The 16,461-nt window shown below is 43.2% G+C and overlaps 1 protein-coding gene across 3 annotated transcripts in view; it reads right to left on the bottom strand.

Moving 5' to 3' along the window:
• The window catches only part of LOC144888214 (E3 ubiquitin/ISG15 ligase TRIM25-like), a 263,155-nt gene that overhangs the window by 26,444 nt on the left and 220,250 nt on the right, over positions 1–16,461 (bottom strand). For all 3 annotated transcript variants that reach the window (XM_078770384.1, XM_078770385.1, XM_078770383.1), the window contains exons 3-6: positions 15,978–16,073; positions 13,514–13,747; positions 12,721–12,743; positions 9,953–10,080 (exon numbers count right to left, since the gene is read on the bottom strand). In XM_078770384.1, the coding sequence (XP_078626510.1) occupies positions 9,953–10,080; positions 12,721–12,743; positions 13,514–13,747; positions 15,978–16,073 (481 nt within the window). The remainder of the gene's footprint in view (positions 1–9,952; positions 10,081–12,720; positions 12,744–13,513; positions 13,748–15,977; positions 16,074–16,461) is intronic.

Genomic DNA, 16,461 nt, shown 5'->3' with positions numbered 1-16,461 from the left:
AACATAGCCTCCTTCCAGCTTCAAAAGCAGAGAGAATAAGTGGGATCCAAGTAAGTTATTTCCTGGAAATGTATATTTAGGGAGTAAAATATATTTTCCTTCATCATTCTCTCCATCACCAATTTTTCCAATCATAATACTTTGATTTCCTGAATCCATGCTGGAATTCCAACTTAGAGGATCCTCCATATGGTGTATCCTCCATCTGTCAGTCATTACTTCAAAAACCTGACAGTTCATAGAACATGATACACCACGCAGTGTTCAAGTATTTACTTCAAGGAACCGCCTCCTTGGCATCACCCCAATCGCAGTAAAGCACGACCAGCAGTGAGAAAAGCTCTCCAGCAAAAGATGGAGGAAACCACCCCACCATTAGCAACGATTCACGGATTGAGGTCGTTCTCCATGTAGTCAGTCATGCATGAATAAAGCGAGTCCATGTGTATTGGTGCAGCCAACTCTGTGTACAGTGTGACACCGAACAGGAAGAAGGTGATCACACGGCCCCAGTTGATGCCTTCAATGAAACAGCTTGGTAAGCACGTTCACCAGACAGCCCTGACATGCCGCCAGGCTCCCCATCCCCGATGCGTAACCGCCAATAACCACGATCCAGCTCCATGAACACCGCCAATGACCACCTTCCAGCTCCACGAACACCAAGGGTGTGTTCAGTTACCAAGATTCTTGGAGAGCACTCACCAAGTGGTTTGAACACTTAAGCAAGCACTCCATTCAAAACCGTTAATAAGGAACAGCTGGCTCGACAAGCGCGACCTAGTTGCTTGGAAAGAGAAAATACCAAGTGCAGCCATGTTGTGACGTCACGCGTGTGCGGGATCACAACAAAAATAAATCTCTTCCTTGATGTCGACATATAACAATTATAACATGGTTCTTGGAGGGATTATGAAGGTTTGTTTTATCGTGTTCAAGTATATAATTAATTAAATTTGATTGAAGGTTTAAAGGTGCACAAATAAATTGATTCCAGATTTTACTGCCGTTTTACCCAGTGTCTATTACATCACCCTATCGAACATGTTACATTAGCTCTTTCTGCCTGTGTGATTTATAACATCCTTAAAAACATCAAGGTTCCTGTTTGAATGATTTTCACTTTTGTTTGATTGCCAGACAGGTGGACAGAATAAGAATATGATCTCGCTCTGTTCTGCACTGTGTGATCGGGACAAATTCAAAACGAAAGTACCTGCAAAACGAAAAAAATGGTCTTCCGACTGTTCAAAATATCACATTTAATTTAAATAAGTAGTTCCTCGGTTATAAACTGATGATGATAAACTGATCAGACAGACGAACGGACATGAATAAATTCCCTAACCCACCTTTTCACTTCATGTGCACGGGGTAATTAAAACTACTCACAACCAACACAGCTTTTCCACAGCACAATGGAGTAATGCTCCACCCCACTGGCTTGCACCTCCACTTCACACCTGTCTCTCCTGGAATAAGTGGAAAATAAAACTATCAGTTATTATTATCTCACATGACAAGACCAAAGAACAAGACCTGCTGCTCTCACATTGCAGAGGTTGCTGGATCCTCTGTTATTTCCCATTTCCTCCAGTCTTGATCCCTCTGCTCTCTTCGATCTCCGACCATCTTTAATTTATTGTGTTACGGATTCGTCACTTCCATTGTTGTGGTTTTCATCCACTGTAAACATTTTTGATTCCATGTACTATTATTGTTGTCGTTTAAAGGAAATATAGATTCCTATTTTTAAAAGGTAAAAAAGTTGATGTTTTAAATGAAACCGGAACCGGACGACGACGAAGAGGCAGAGGAAGAGGAGGAAGAGAAGGCGGAGCGAGCGAGTCGGACAAGAAGCCGAGCTGCTTCAAGGTCCTGAACAAACGTTGACGAACGAGGGTCACGAGTGAACTTTGGGTTTCCCAGGAAAGGGATTCCTGTGACAGAGTTGTCATCGCTGTGACAGATAAACCTGCGTGACATGTTTTGCGGTTGATTCCGAAGTGAATCGTTGGAGTGCCGTTATGCCACAAGAACGGGCCGTCGGCCATTTCTCCCTTGCGCAGGATTTGCGCATCGCTCAAGGTTTTTCACCTCGCTTTAACCATTGTCACCGCATTCAGACGTTAATCTGGTGTGTGTGTGTAACGTGGCTTTTGAGTGGGAAATCTGCGGTTCGCCGATTGGGAGCCGTGGAACGTCCATACCCGAGGGTGTGATTTCCCAGTCGCCTTGAGGGCACCTTTGCGCAGCTTTGGCAGCGTGACTGTGACTGTCATCCGAACGGGATTCTGGTCTCGATTAGACATCGTTCTGACGATTACCGGAGCGGATCGACTTTGGCTTGATGCCGGAATAGAGACATTGGGGAATGTTCTTTTTTTCGCTCACTTGGAGCACAGTGAGTTATATTGTACAAACATGATGGTACCATCATAGGAAATATATATTGGTTGTACAATTGATTACTATTGTTGTTGTACTGTTATTCTTGTGTGATCTTAATACAATACTTGTTTGTTGGTAACAATTTGTGTGGTTTCACCATTGATCTTTGACCTACAGAATAACACATCTTTCTGCCGTGACTCCTCTCGGGGCTCGGAGGTACACCGTGACCGGGGTTTGGGGAGGATCACGTAACAGAAATTGGGGGCTCATCTTTGCTGACAAAATTCCCAAATCTCCTCCGGGATCGACTTCCCTATCATTCCCAAAATTCCCAAATTTCGAATTTTTCTAGCATTCCCAAATTTTTTTAAAAATTGTTGTGTGAAGGTTAACAGGTGTTAACTGATAGTCACCATGGTGTTTGACGCAGAAAAGTTTGAGGTGTCCCCTAATGAGGCACAGTTCCAAGCATTAAAAAGATCGGAACACTTGATATTGGCCAAATATTTTAACTTGGAGGTCCGAGTTAATATGAAGAAAGCAGAGATGCAGACATTGGTGGTAGAATCTCTGGTGGGACAAGGAACATGGAAAGAGGTAGCCTTGGATTGGTTACCCGAGGAAAAAGAAAATGTGGAGCTCCGGAAAATAGAGATGCAACTGCAGAGCCAGGAAAGGTTAAAAGCAGAGGAAAGGAAAGCAGAAAAGGTAAGAGCAGAACAGGATGAGAACTCGAAGAGAGAAGAGCAGAGGAAAGGAGAGCTGAAGAAGAAAGAAGAGCAGAGGAAAGATCAGAGGAATGTAGAGCTGAAAAGGAACTCGAGGAAAGAAGAGCAGAACAGGAACGAGAACTCGAGGAGAGAAGAGCAGAGGAAAGGAGAGCTGAAGAAGAAGGCAGAGCAGAGGAAAGAGCAGAGGAAGGGAGAGCCGAAATGGAGTTAAACGAATGTGACATGGAGTATCAGAAGGAAATTAACTCAAGGAGCTGGAATTACTGGGAGAACGGAGAGAAGTAGTATCCATGCCGGCTAGTTCGACAACGAGTCAGAACACTTGGGATGATGGTGGGCATGTGAGGCTGGTTCCACCCTTCAATGAAAAGGAGGTAGCCAAGTTTTTTTTTACACTTTTAGAAAGTGGCTCAAATGCTAAAATGGCCTGTGGGGTCCTGGACTATGTTAGTGCAAAGTGTTCTGTTGGGTAAAGCTCAAGATATCTATTCGGCTTTCCCGATTGACCAATGTGCAGATTATGAGGTAGTGAAGAAAGCCATTCTCAAAGCCTATGAATTGGTCCCTGAAGCTTACCGGCAAAAATTCAGGAATGCCAGGAAGAGGGAGAGCGAGACCCATGTGGAGTTTGCCAGAATGAAGGAAACCATGTTTGATCGGTGGTGTGACTCGAAGGGGATTGGGAAAGACTTCAACCTGTTGCGACAATTGATCTTGGTGGAGGAATTCAAACAGTGTGTCCACGCGGACATTAAAGTACATCTGGATGAAAAGAAAGTACCAGAGTTGTATGAGGCAGCAACCGTGGCAGATGACTATGCCTTGACACACCGGATGGGGTTCCACAAACCTAACTTCCCACCTAGAGTTAGCCAGGGGAGTTATGGTAAATCAGGGGCTGACAACAAATATTCATCGAGGCGGCCTAGAGGTGACTATGGGGACAAATCTGATACCGCGACTTTTAGGGATCAGAAGACTACAGTTCCAAGATAGACTTATCTTCCGGGGGGCCCGAGGCAGACCACGAGTTTTTCCTCCGGGCCTACTTGCGCTTTTTGCAAGAAACCTGGGCATTTGATGTCCCAATGTTATGCCCTGAAAAGGAAAAATCAGGAGCGGAGTCAGACTAGTACAACTCCGAATGCATTGGCCAATGCGAGAAATCGTCCTTGGAGGACAGTGCCTTGTGAAGGTTCCCATGCCAAAGTTACGGCATCACAGCACGACCTTGTTCAAGAGGGTTACAAACCTTTTATTTCAGAGGTGTTTGTGTCAATGGATGGAGACTTAACAAACCAGAGACCTGTTAGGGTATTGAGGGACACAGGAGCACATCAATTTTTGATGCTTGAGGGCATTTTGCCATTGTCAGAGAAGATGGCAACTGGTGTTAGTGTTCTTTTACAGGGGGTTGGTGGCTATGTTAAAGCTCCTCTTCATGTCATCCATTTGAAGTCTGATTTGGTGTCAGGACCGATCACCGTAGGTTTACAAGCCCCTCTTCCTGTAAAGGGAATCTCTTTTGTTATCGGGAATGATTTGGCCGGTGGTCGAGTTTCTGGTAATCCAATGTTTGTTGAAAAGACGAGTATGGAAAATAACACCGCACAGTTAGAGCAGGAGATTCCGGGTATCTTTCCATCCTGTGCCGCGACTCGTGCTATGGGTAGGCAGCGCTCTGAAGAGAAGGAGAAGGAACTGACATCACGCTTTGCACAGTCACTTCTTGTCGAGTATCCTGAAACTAAGTGTCAGCACACACAAGTCATGGATGGAGGCAGTTGGCAAGCTCTTTGTCGGTCTTCTGAACTTTGACACAAGTGAAGATGTTCTGGACTCTATCTTTGGCAAATATGGACCACTCTTGGAAGTGCTGCTGATAAAAGACAGGGAGACGCAAACGTCGAGAGGGTTTGGCTTTGTCACGTTTGAAAACACAAAGGACGCCAAAGATGCAGAACAGGATTTGAATGGCAAGGATTTGGAAGGTCGGACCATAACAGTAGAGAAGGCAGGCCATGGGCGTCGAGGGGGCTACAGAGGAGGAAAACGTGGAGGTAGTTTCAGGGGTGGCTTTGGTTCCCGGGGTGGGAGTAGTAGTTTTGGTGGTGACCGCAGTCGTGATTACTACGGAGGCTCCCAGCAGCAGCAGCGCAGTTTTGGCAACTCGAGATGGGATGACTACTACGGTGGTAGCCGAGATGGAGACCGCTACTCACGTGACTACAGCACCGACTCTACAACCGTGATTACGATTTTTATGATCAAGAGAAGAGTTGGAAGCACCGAGTGCTCAGGAGCAGCCAAGCCAAGATTCCGACACGGATTAACCCGTGAACTCCACGTTCCTAAATGCGTCCATGCAGTGAATACTTCCAGGCCTCACCACCCAACCACCATGAAACCTGGCTCTCAGCTCGGCCTCCTTCAAAAAGTGCTATAGATTTGCTTTGCTTTGGATTCACTGATCACAACCCCTTAACCTTCATTCAAAAAATGAAAAATATAAATCAGAGGTTGATGAGATGGAGTTTGGCTTCGCAGGAGTTCAACTTGGAAATTGAGCATGTAAAGGGCAGGGACAATGTCATTGCTGATGCTTTGTCCAGAGCGAACAAACTTTGGAAATTTATGTAGGTTGTTTGGAAGTTTTGTTGCTTTATTTTGGGGAATATTAATTATTGTGGCTCACGTGAATTGATCATTTGGGTGTGAGTTTTACTTTTGTTTGTTAAAAGAGTTTTTGCCTGCAAAGAAAGTTTTCACGATGTTCAAACTTTCTTTCTTGTGGGGGGGAAGTGTTACGGATTAGTCACTTCCATTGTTGTGGTTTTCATCCACTGTAAACATTTTTGATTCCATGTACTATTATTGTTGTCGTTTAAGGGAAATAGAGATTCCTATTTTAAAAAGGTAAAAAAGATAATGTTTTAAATGAAACCGGAACCAGACGACGACGAAGAGGAAGAGGAGGAAGAGAAGGCGGTGCGAGTGAGTCGGACAAGAAGCCGAGCTGCTTCAAGGTCCTGAGCAAACGTTGATGAACGAGGGTCACGAGTGAACTTTGGGTTTCCCGGGAAAGAGATTCCTGCGACAGAGTTGTCATCGCTGTGACAGATAAACCTGCGTGACAGGTTTTGCAGTTGATTCCGAAGAGAATCTTTGGAGTGCCGTTACGCCACGAGAACGGGCCGTCTGCCATTTTTACCTTGCGCAGGATTTGCGCATCGCTCAAGGTTTTTCACCTCGCTTTAACCATTGTCACCGCATTCAGACGTTAATCTGGTGTGTGTGTGTGTAACGTGGCTTTTAAGTGGGAAATCTGCGGTTCGCCGATTGGGAGCCGTGGAACGTCCATACCCGAGGGTGTGATTTCCCAGTCGCCTTGAGGGCACCTTTGCACAGCTTTGGCAGCGTGACTGTGACTGTCATCCGAATGGGATTCTGGTCTCGATTAGACATCGTTCTGACGATTACTGGAGCGGATCGACTTTGGCTTGATGCCGGAATAGAGACATTGGGGAATGTTCTTCTTTTCGCACACTTGGAGCACAGTGAGTTATATTGTACGAACCTGATGGTACCATCATAGGAAATATATACTGGTTGTACAATTGATTACTATTGTTGTTGTACTGTTATTCTTGTGTGATCTTAATACAATACTTGTTTGTTGGTAACAATTGGTGTGGTTTCACCATTGATCTTTGACATACAGAATAACACATCTTTCTGCTGTGACACCTCTCGGGGCTCGGAGGTACACCGTGACCGGGGTTTGGGGAGGAGCACGTAACAATTGAGGATGAATCCCTTCTTACAGTAACTCCTAACTCCTTCTTCTCAAACTTCCAAAATCTCTACTTAACACAAATATCCGGTCCTTTATCCGATTTGTGGAACTGCTTTCTGGAGACTATTCAATCCAAATTTTCATTCCAGGGACCTCAAGTACGTGTTACACCAGCATATTCTCAAGTCAATGGCCGATGAAAACCAGCCTTGGATGGATAGCTGGTCGATCTTCACTTTGAGGTAATAAAGCCAAAAATTGGTGGTACTTTTTGGCACGCATGCACGATGGAACCAAATTGATTAGTTCAGACGGTCACCACACGGGTTTTATTCCTCGAACCTAACACCATGCAAACAAGACACAACAAAGAAATAGCACAGCAAGGAATTTAATGAAGTAAATCAAAGAACCAAAAATTAACGGTGAGGTAAAAACTAATATCCCAAACTTGAGACGTCTCCACTCAGACAGGAAAACAGACAGGGGAATGATTAAAGGAAATTAAAGAAAATCCCCACTTTTCTGCTGTCACTCAGCTCTGGTATCAACGAGCACTCTGGTGGGATTGGTGCGCGAGAGGACTGCGCGTCGAAGCGCCCATACAATGGCGCAGGTCAATCATGCCAGCATGCAGCCAAACGTCTCCCGCTTGATCCCGGGGGGGGGGGGGGGGGGGAGCACAACACGGTCCCCAACTCCCCTGAAGAGCACAGAGACAAACAACAACCCTGGCTCTAACGATGCAAGGATCTCTGGGCTCAGAACAGTTCTCCCCACAAGCACTCACGAGAAAAGCGACCACCCTCCACAAAGCCAGGACCGGAGAGAGCAATCCTTCCTCCTCCGTTCTCGAAGTCTCTCGATGATGTCACTCTGACCAATCATGCACTTCGGGGGTGGGGCTTCATGGCCTTCTTGACCGCCAACCGATTCTCCGCCCCTACTGGACGAGGCCTTTTTCCTTCGTCGGTTGGTGGGGTGGGATTAATTGTCTATACGATTCCTTGGAGGAACACATAAACAACCTTAAGCTCACTGTTTTTATACTTACAGACATCGAAATAGGCTTCCTACTCACATGCTGTTCATACTAATTTATACAATCCTGCCTCCACTATGGTAATTTGTCCTCTACCCCCACAAACGTAATGTCCAGTCCGTGGCCGATGAACAAAGGCCTCACACCGGAACACAAATAGCCAAACGTTGTTACTCTGAGGCATATACCCGAACTTGGTGGGATTATCTTTCGCACATGCGGGAAGGAACCGCGGCCTTTCCTGAACCGACGGCCAACACGGGGTTTATTCCTCGAAGCCACAACCAAGTAAACGAACACGACACCAATGTAAAATGCAACAAATATGGGTTTAATGAGATTACATGAAAAGACAATGAAAAGAACATGAATGCTGAGGTAAACCTCTTTCCTACTTGAGGCACCTCCACTCAGACACAATTGCAGGACAGGGGCAAAGAAAAATAAAATAAAAGAAAATGGTTTGGTGAGTTGGCCAAAACTCAGATTGCTCCGACGAGGAGCATCAACGATCCCCGAGTCTCCGTGCGGGAGCGCACAAGATGGCGCAAATCACCACACGTAACCTTAGCCACGAAGCGGCGGCAAACCATCCTCCTACAGTCATTCCACGCTCTTCAAAGCTCCAATTAATCTTTCAGGTGCACAAGGCACAAAGCGCAGCTGTCCTCCACCCAGGCCAGAACGAGATAGCGAACCATAATGTGACCGCTCGCCATGAAGCCCAGATTGAGAGAGAGAGCCAAAATACAACTGCTCGCCACAAAGCCCAGATCGAGAGGGAGAGCCAAAATGTGACTGCTCGCCATGAAGCCCAAAACGAGAGAGAGCCAAAATACGACTGCTCATGACAAAACCCAGAACAAGAGAGCTAAAATGCGACCGCTCAACACGAAGCCAGTCCAAGAGAGAGATAACCAAAATGTAGCCGCTCGCCACGAAGCCCAGAACGAGTGAGAGAGCTAAAATGCGACCGCTCGCCACAAAGCCAACCCAAGAGAGAGAGCTAAAATGCGACCACTCGCCACGAAGCCAGTCCAAGAGAGAGAGAGAGAGGGGGGGGGCAGGACACACCCTACTTTTTCCCCTCGCTGACATCACACTTGACCAATCCCCACGTCTCATTACATCATCCCATCACTCTGGCCAATCATGCCCTTCTGAGAAGGGCCCCACGGCCTGCTTGACGCCAAATGACGACACTCGGGGCGCCGCCTGCCAGTTACGATCCTTGAAGGCGGAGTCTAATCTCCTTCGGGAATGTTCAGCTGGGCGGGGTTTACTCGCCATTCGGCAAATGTTTGGGTCTTTGTCGGCATGACCGTGTTGTGGGTGAATGGAGCGCTTGTTTGCATGGCCAGCCGATTACTTGTAAAAAACAGAAGGACAAATCACAGGAGGTGATTACATATTGGGAATTATGAATCTTATGCCCTAGAACTAATAAACACAAAAACACCCTCCGTGTGGTGACACATAAACACTCTTAAGCTCAAAGTTTACCCTGCTTACGTACATTGAAATGGGCTTTCTACACGTCACGCGGTCAATGCACAACTAAACTATCCTACCTTTCCAAAGGTATTTCATCCCTACCCCCACAAACATAACAGTAACAATATCATGATATCTCCATCGCTACCTGTAAATATTTCTATCCTTGTGAGCCCCACCTCTCCCAAGCCTCCTGGTTTCAGATGAGCATATTTACTTCCCTCCCATCTTTAGTTTTCTCCTGTTCATAGGTTGCTTTGCTTGTTGCACCCACCTGTTGCGTACACCTGTTTCCCCACTGAAACCATGTCAGCCTTTTGCCCTAGGTAACCCCTCTTCCTGAGCCATGATTTGGTACAAAAAAAATAAAATAAAAAATACGGCGTCATTTGTTCCTTTTCTAGAATTTTCCCTTCCTGCTTCCCTTCCATATTTGTGTCACGTTTTGTGTTCCCTTATTATTAATTGATAAAATGTCCAGTTTGTGTCACTTACTCTGTATCTTCTCCATGAACTTCTTATTAAGCGTAATAAGCCCGTCCAAAGTCTTCTCCTCCTTCGAGAAGTGCAGAACTGGGAGCGGTGTCCTCTTCATGGATTTAAAGTCTGACATGGTCCTGAGCCTTGGAATAAAAACGAAAAACATCAGTTTTAGAAATTCATGCAGAGAATATTGTTCAAATAATGCATTTTCACATATCAAAACAAGTTATCTGTAAAAGAGTGGTAAATAATGAAAAAATAGAAAATAGAGTAAATTTTTATATTAATGTGTATTATTATTCAGAAAAAAGATTTCAGAGGAGCCGAATAAATGAATACAAAGTAAACAGGTAGAAAAAAAAAACTATGGACAGTATGAAAAGAGTGTCGGTGAGGGTTGGAGAGAATGAGGTGTGATTTGTGGAATGAATAAATCAATGATGACGACATGATTGAAAGATGAGATGAAGAGCACGAGGCAAGCACCAGACATGGTGAGTCAGTGGGACCTGGACTCGGCTTCCTGACAGGAGATGGACAGAAGAAACGACAAGCTCAGAAGTGATGGTATAGAAAACCGGATGTCTGGAGTAGTCTACACAGGGGTGAGAATAATCCAAAAAGGTGTTTGCGTTGGGATGTGGGACACCATTCTAACAAATGACGTGTTACTGTTGACCTGTTAGTGTTCCCATCTGAGCTCCTTAAACAAGATGCAGAGAATTCAGGAACAAATGTTATAAACCACGTCCATTGTCCATCAATCACCTTGTAATCCATGAATCCATGTTCAAATGTTATAAACCATCTCTTTGTCCATTGTTTATTAATCTCGTTGTAATTCATGTTGATGTACACTGTGTACTTATGCATTTGTCCTGTACTGTTAGACAGTCTATCATGTTCCGTGCATGGATAACACTTGCATCCTGATGATTGCATACCATATGTAAGAAATTGTTTATTTTCTCTGACTCTGCAACGTTTGTTTGGTGAGGTGTTAATTGTGAAAGTTGATGCGAGTGGAAAGATAACAAGCATTCTTGGGGAAAATGCCAAGGGCATAGAAAAGGCCCCTTTATATGGTATGTGCCATGTAGCAAACAATAGAAAAGAATGGACATTCAAAAAAAATCCCGTGTGCATGCTGGAATGCCTTGTATTCTTAGGAGGAACCAAGTAATGGTCCAGAAAGGTTCATATAAAGGGGTGCGCTATATCTGGCAAATAAAATACATTTAATTCTTCATGCAGCTGCATCATTCAAATTGGCACCCCTTAATATTTCAAGATACATATTGCATGGAATTTCCCCGTGCAATGCCGGGTACTTCAACGAATGTTTTAAATTTTGAACACTGTGGAATACAAATCCCCTTGTTGGCAGCTCCAAAAAACTCCAGTTTAGCAGTATTTGGACACACGCAAATTTTCCCTATCATGACCAATCAAATTTGCCGCTCACGCTTTCAGCATTGGAAAATATCAAGATTCAGACAAAAATATAGATCGTGATCGGAAAAGTAAACCAAGAGTTGAAAAGACCCTTCCAAAAGTCCTTTTTCTCAAGACAGTGTGGGGTAAGGTGTTCCATGAATTTTCTATTGAAATTATTTGGAACGGAATGAGGAATAATTAGAAAGAGGAGTTCTAGAAGAAGGTGAGCAGAGATCATGGATGGACATGGAGAGAAGAAGCAATAAGACAAGGTGGAACACGAGAAATGAGCAGAACAGAATATTCAAGGATGTTCAAGACTTCGAGTTTATCTATGAACACAGTAGATCTCGACAATTTAGAAATTAATAGTTTTAAGGTGATGAGGATGGGAGAGAACGAAGAAAAGGACAGAAAGGAATGAACTGTAAACATAAACTCAAATGAGAATCAATGAGAATTAAAGGTACTTATTAAAGTTTGTGTCTAATTAATAACACAAATGAACTTTATAATGACCCTCCTCCCTTAGTCAGCCCAAAACCGTTCATTTATAGATCAAAAATGGGGAAGAAAATCAAGGGAGGAAAGAATCAAGTTCAGGAAAACAACTGAGTAACCTGAATAAGTAACATCTTGTTCACCCCGTGTGTCCCTCACCCTAATTCTTTCCCTCACTCTCATCCTCATTCTTTCCCAAACCTTCATTCTTCCTCTCACCCTCATTCTTTCACTATCCCTCAGTCTTTCCTGAACCCTCATTCTTTCGCTAACCCTCAGTCTTTCCTGAACCCTCAGTCTTTCTTGAACCCTCATTCTTTCACTAACCCTCAGTCTTTCCTGAACCCTCAGTCTTTCCTGAACCCTCAGTCTTTGCTGAACCCTCAGTCTTTCTTGAATCCTCATTCTTTCGCTAACCCTCATTCTTTCCCTAACCCTCATTCTTCCTCTCAACCTCATTCTTTCCCTAACCTTCATTCTTTCCCTCACCTTCATTCTTCCTCTCACCCTCATTCTTTCCATAACCCTCATTCTTTCACTAACCCTCAGTCTTTCCTGAACCCTCATTCTTTCGCTAACCCTCAGTCTTTCCTGAATCCTCATTCTTTCGCTAACCCTCATTCTTCCCCACAACCTCATTCTTTCCCTCAACCTCATTCTTTCCCAAACATTCATTCTTTCCCTAATCCTCATTCTTTCAATAACTCTTATTTCTCAAAGTCTCCCTCTATTTTGTCTTGGTTTATTATTTACTAATTATCTTTAAATGTTTGAAAAACGATTGGGGCAAAAAAAAAAATCAGGATTTGTTGATAACATGTCGGACACCAATGCGGTCTCACCTTTTTAGCATGTTCTTGGAACCCTGAAAAGGAAGAAAACAAAGAATGAGATAAGATATTTGAATGAATGAATGTTTGTTTTTATTTATTAAATACTAGAGAGTTCGAGGTTGAGTCAGCATTTAAGAGATGGAGGACTGACATGCACGGGATAATAAAGAAAGACGTTTTCAATTTGTTAAGGAAAATCTGTAACCTGAACAGTATTCACATGAATAACATTGAATCATTCAGGAACAAAGTATGTGAAGAAGTTGTTTGACCATAATTGACATTAACGTTCTCCAGGTGGTTACACACAGGTAACTTTGACTACCTGGATAAACATAGCGCTGGATAAACCAAAATATTCACGATGATCCAGCACATGATGAAAGCCATGATGTCATGGTACCTGGAGGTCCACATGAACATCCCTTGGATACAATCCTTGAATGGAATGATTGAAACCCTCAACAGTGACCAGGTAGTCGTGCTGTATCACTGCTTTGGAGACCGTGACATGAACTCGCTCTCATCCCAAACCTTCATGATGACAAAACCTAAATCTCACTTCATGATGACGTAAACACACCTGGAAATGCATTCACTTACCTTTCTTGTCCATTTCATTAATCATTTTTGAACCATTGTATCGTATACTGCACCTTTACCATCTGCCATGACATGTAATAAGGCCTCAACTCAACTCAAGGCCTCCTTTCTTTTCCTTGTAATTAAATAGTGGCAAATTCCCCAAAACAATATATTTTAAACATTACAACTTTTGTAATACATTTATGGCAAACCACACCTGCAGAAAACAAACGGCCTCCAGCTCCTGGAATGCTTTATCCATTGTGGATTTTCCTTTACGTAGATTCTCCATCTGCTGCTCCAGTTTCTTCCTCTGCTTCCCAAGAAGAGAAAGCTTCTCCATTTTTCTCTTGTTGATTTCACTCTTCATCAGATCAACAGATACATTCACAAATTGGCACACCAACATCCGCTTCTCCTCCAACCTGTCCTCGGCATCTCTGCTGGAGTTCTGGGAGGAATCATTGTTTGAATTATTCAAAAATCAAGGAGAAACTTTCAGTGAATATGTAGAAACTAACAAAAGGTACAATAGATTATGGCTGATAGTATCAGATCACTGGTACCAGGAGTGGGTTTTGAAGGTAAAATGAAGTGGGCACTCTTATCTGAAAATATTATCGAGTCCAGGAACCAATAGGAGATTTCAACATCTAATAAGTCTAAATTATCATTTAAAGATTTCAATTTATTTATTTTCAAAACTTACGCACAAAAAGGAGAAAACTGAAAATAGAAAATATGATTCAAAGCAAATGTGCTGATGGATATGCCTCTGTCCATGTTAGATGTTAACCCGCTGTTACGTTTCATCGCAAAGGTTGAATAAAAAATTAAAGGTCACATAAGGGAGAGAGAGAAGAGAGGAAGACAGGGAAGGAGAAGAGTTTACATTTGATGATATTTTTTACTTCATTTTATTTATTGATTATGTTCACATCATTTTTTGATGATGAAGTATACATTTGATGTTTTAACTCGACTTGTGGTCTGTAAAATAAGACTTAAAGGGCATGTGACCTTTCACCTGATGAACACAAAAATGGCATCAGTTTATCTTTTGAATTTCAATCCGTACTTGCGCCAAGTTTGGTTAAAACCCGTCAGTGCTTCTCCAGTTGTGGTTCTCCAGAGAAACAAGCATTCTGAGTATTGCGCTGCAATACACGTCCCCTACCAAAGTTCAAAGTGCCATAACTTTGTCAAAAATGATCGAATATGCAAATTTATGCACGGTTGATGCTGGTTTTCAAACTTGATCTGAGGTATGCTGAGACACGTGTGTCACGCCTCACCTCGTTGATAAGCCCGCGAGGTCGCTCCGTGGAGCGGCCTGCACGTATTGCACTGTGTGAATTATATAAATTATTACCAACTCACGGTCTGAGGTACTAGCGATTCAAGAGATATCCATCTTTTTATGGCACATTGGAGAAGCCAATGCGAGGTTTCTTCTTCCTCAGCTTGTCACAACTCTGTCAAATGCGATCGAATTAAAAAAGTCAGAATTTGACCAAATCTGTTTTATTCATTTGTTAATATACCTCAGCTATTGGACAAATCTTAAATTAGAATTTTATTTGAGGTTAAAATGACCGCAACAGGTCGTGTCCAACGATGCTTTCAGTCTGTACATGTGATAAATAATTAAATCCGCACACTTGACGCCTCTTCTTCTTCATGCAATAACAACTTCTAGCTTCCAGACCGTACATCCAATCATCTTGAAATTTTGCACACTTGTTACTCTTCATGACTTCTACTATAGTATGAAGTTTCACATCGATCAAAAAAGCGATTCAAGAGATATCCATTTTTAAAATATTTTCGTTTAATTAACGATATCTGCCAAACCACGTGAGCTATCGCAAATTCCAAAAGGACATTTTAGTAGACTGACATGCGGAACATATCTGTGAAGTTTCCCCTCGATTGGATTAAAAATGAGGGAGGGGCTCAGTTTTAAATGTTCATGTTTAAAAACGTCATAACTCTGAAACCATGTGACGCATGACGTCATGCTCGCTGACTTTTTTGTTCGTCATGGGTATGCGATTCTGCCCGAAAAGGTTGGCCTCGATCTATTCAGCCGTGGCAGAGAAAAACACGAAAAACGAAAAAACAATATGGCGAAAAACAATATGGCGCCCGAACCACGTGACCTGTGACGTCATAATTACCATTAAAATATTCTTCAGTCCGAGTCCCTCCTATAGTGAAAATTTGATCTCAATCGGTCCTATTATTGCAGAGAAAATCTTTTTTAAAGGAAATTAAAACTTAAAATGGCACTGGGTTAAGGATCATCAGAATTATCAGAATTCCCAAAGTTCAAAGTGCCATAACTTTGTCAAAAATGATCGAAACATCGTGAAGTTCGAACTTTATCTGTCACTTATCATGAGGAAACGATGTGCCAAGTTTGAAATCATTAGCGTTAAGCGTTTAGAAAAAAAAGTCCGGAAAACTGTGCTTTGCGTGACGGACTGACGGCCTGACAGACTGACGGACGGAGGGACGGCGTGCAAACCTATAGTCCCCTCCGGTGTACACCGGTAGGGGACTAATAAAGGTGAGAGTGAGCACCTCCCACGTGTGCATTCCTTTTTTAAATAGGGAAGGGGTGGGGGACATGACCCTTTCCAAGTTTCCAAGACCACCCATTCCTTGGTGATTCCTACCTCCGTTTGCTCTTCCTCTTCCTGAACCTGCTGTAGTTGGGATGCCACGCTCTGCATTGACTGTGATACATGCGGATACATTGCAGCCAAAACACCCTGCACAAAATAAAGAAACAACTGAAGTGAAGAATCGTGAACCTGTGGTGGATTAAAAAGGAACATCCTGCACAAAATTAGACAAATACTGCACATTATACGGCGGCACCTATGACGTCATCATTCACATATGTTATTCCGCATGGAGAGTTCTTTGCAATGAGACCTGTCTCAATTATTTCTGTGCAGCGGTTTTTGATATAGAGGTGCAATTTTTTGGGGGTTTCCCAAGATGGCGCCCGTACAACGTGACCTGTGACATCATAATATTCACTAAAATATTCCACAGGAGGAGGCCCTCCGATGGTGAAAATTTCATGTCAATCGGACCAACGATTGCCGAAAAAATGATTTTTTAAAATGCAGACACGCACGTACATACCCGAAT

The sequence above is a fragment of the Myxine glutinosa genome, chromosome 1 (genome assembly GCF_964187855.1).
Source record: "Myxine glutinosa chromosome 1, kmMyxGlut1.1, whole genome shotgun sequence".
Taxonomy (NCBI): Eukaryota; Metazoa; Chordata; class Myxini; order Myxiniformes; family Myxinidae; genus Myxine; species Myxine glutinosa.
Note: the sequence above shows the minus strand (reverse complement) of the source record. Positions and strands in the feature narration are given on the sequence as shown.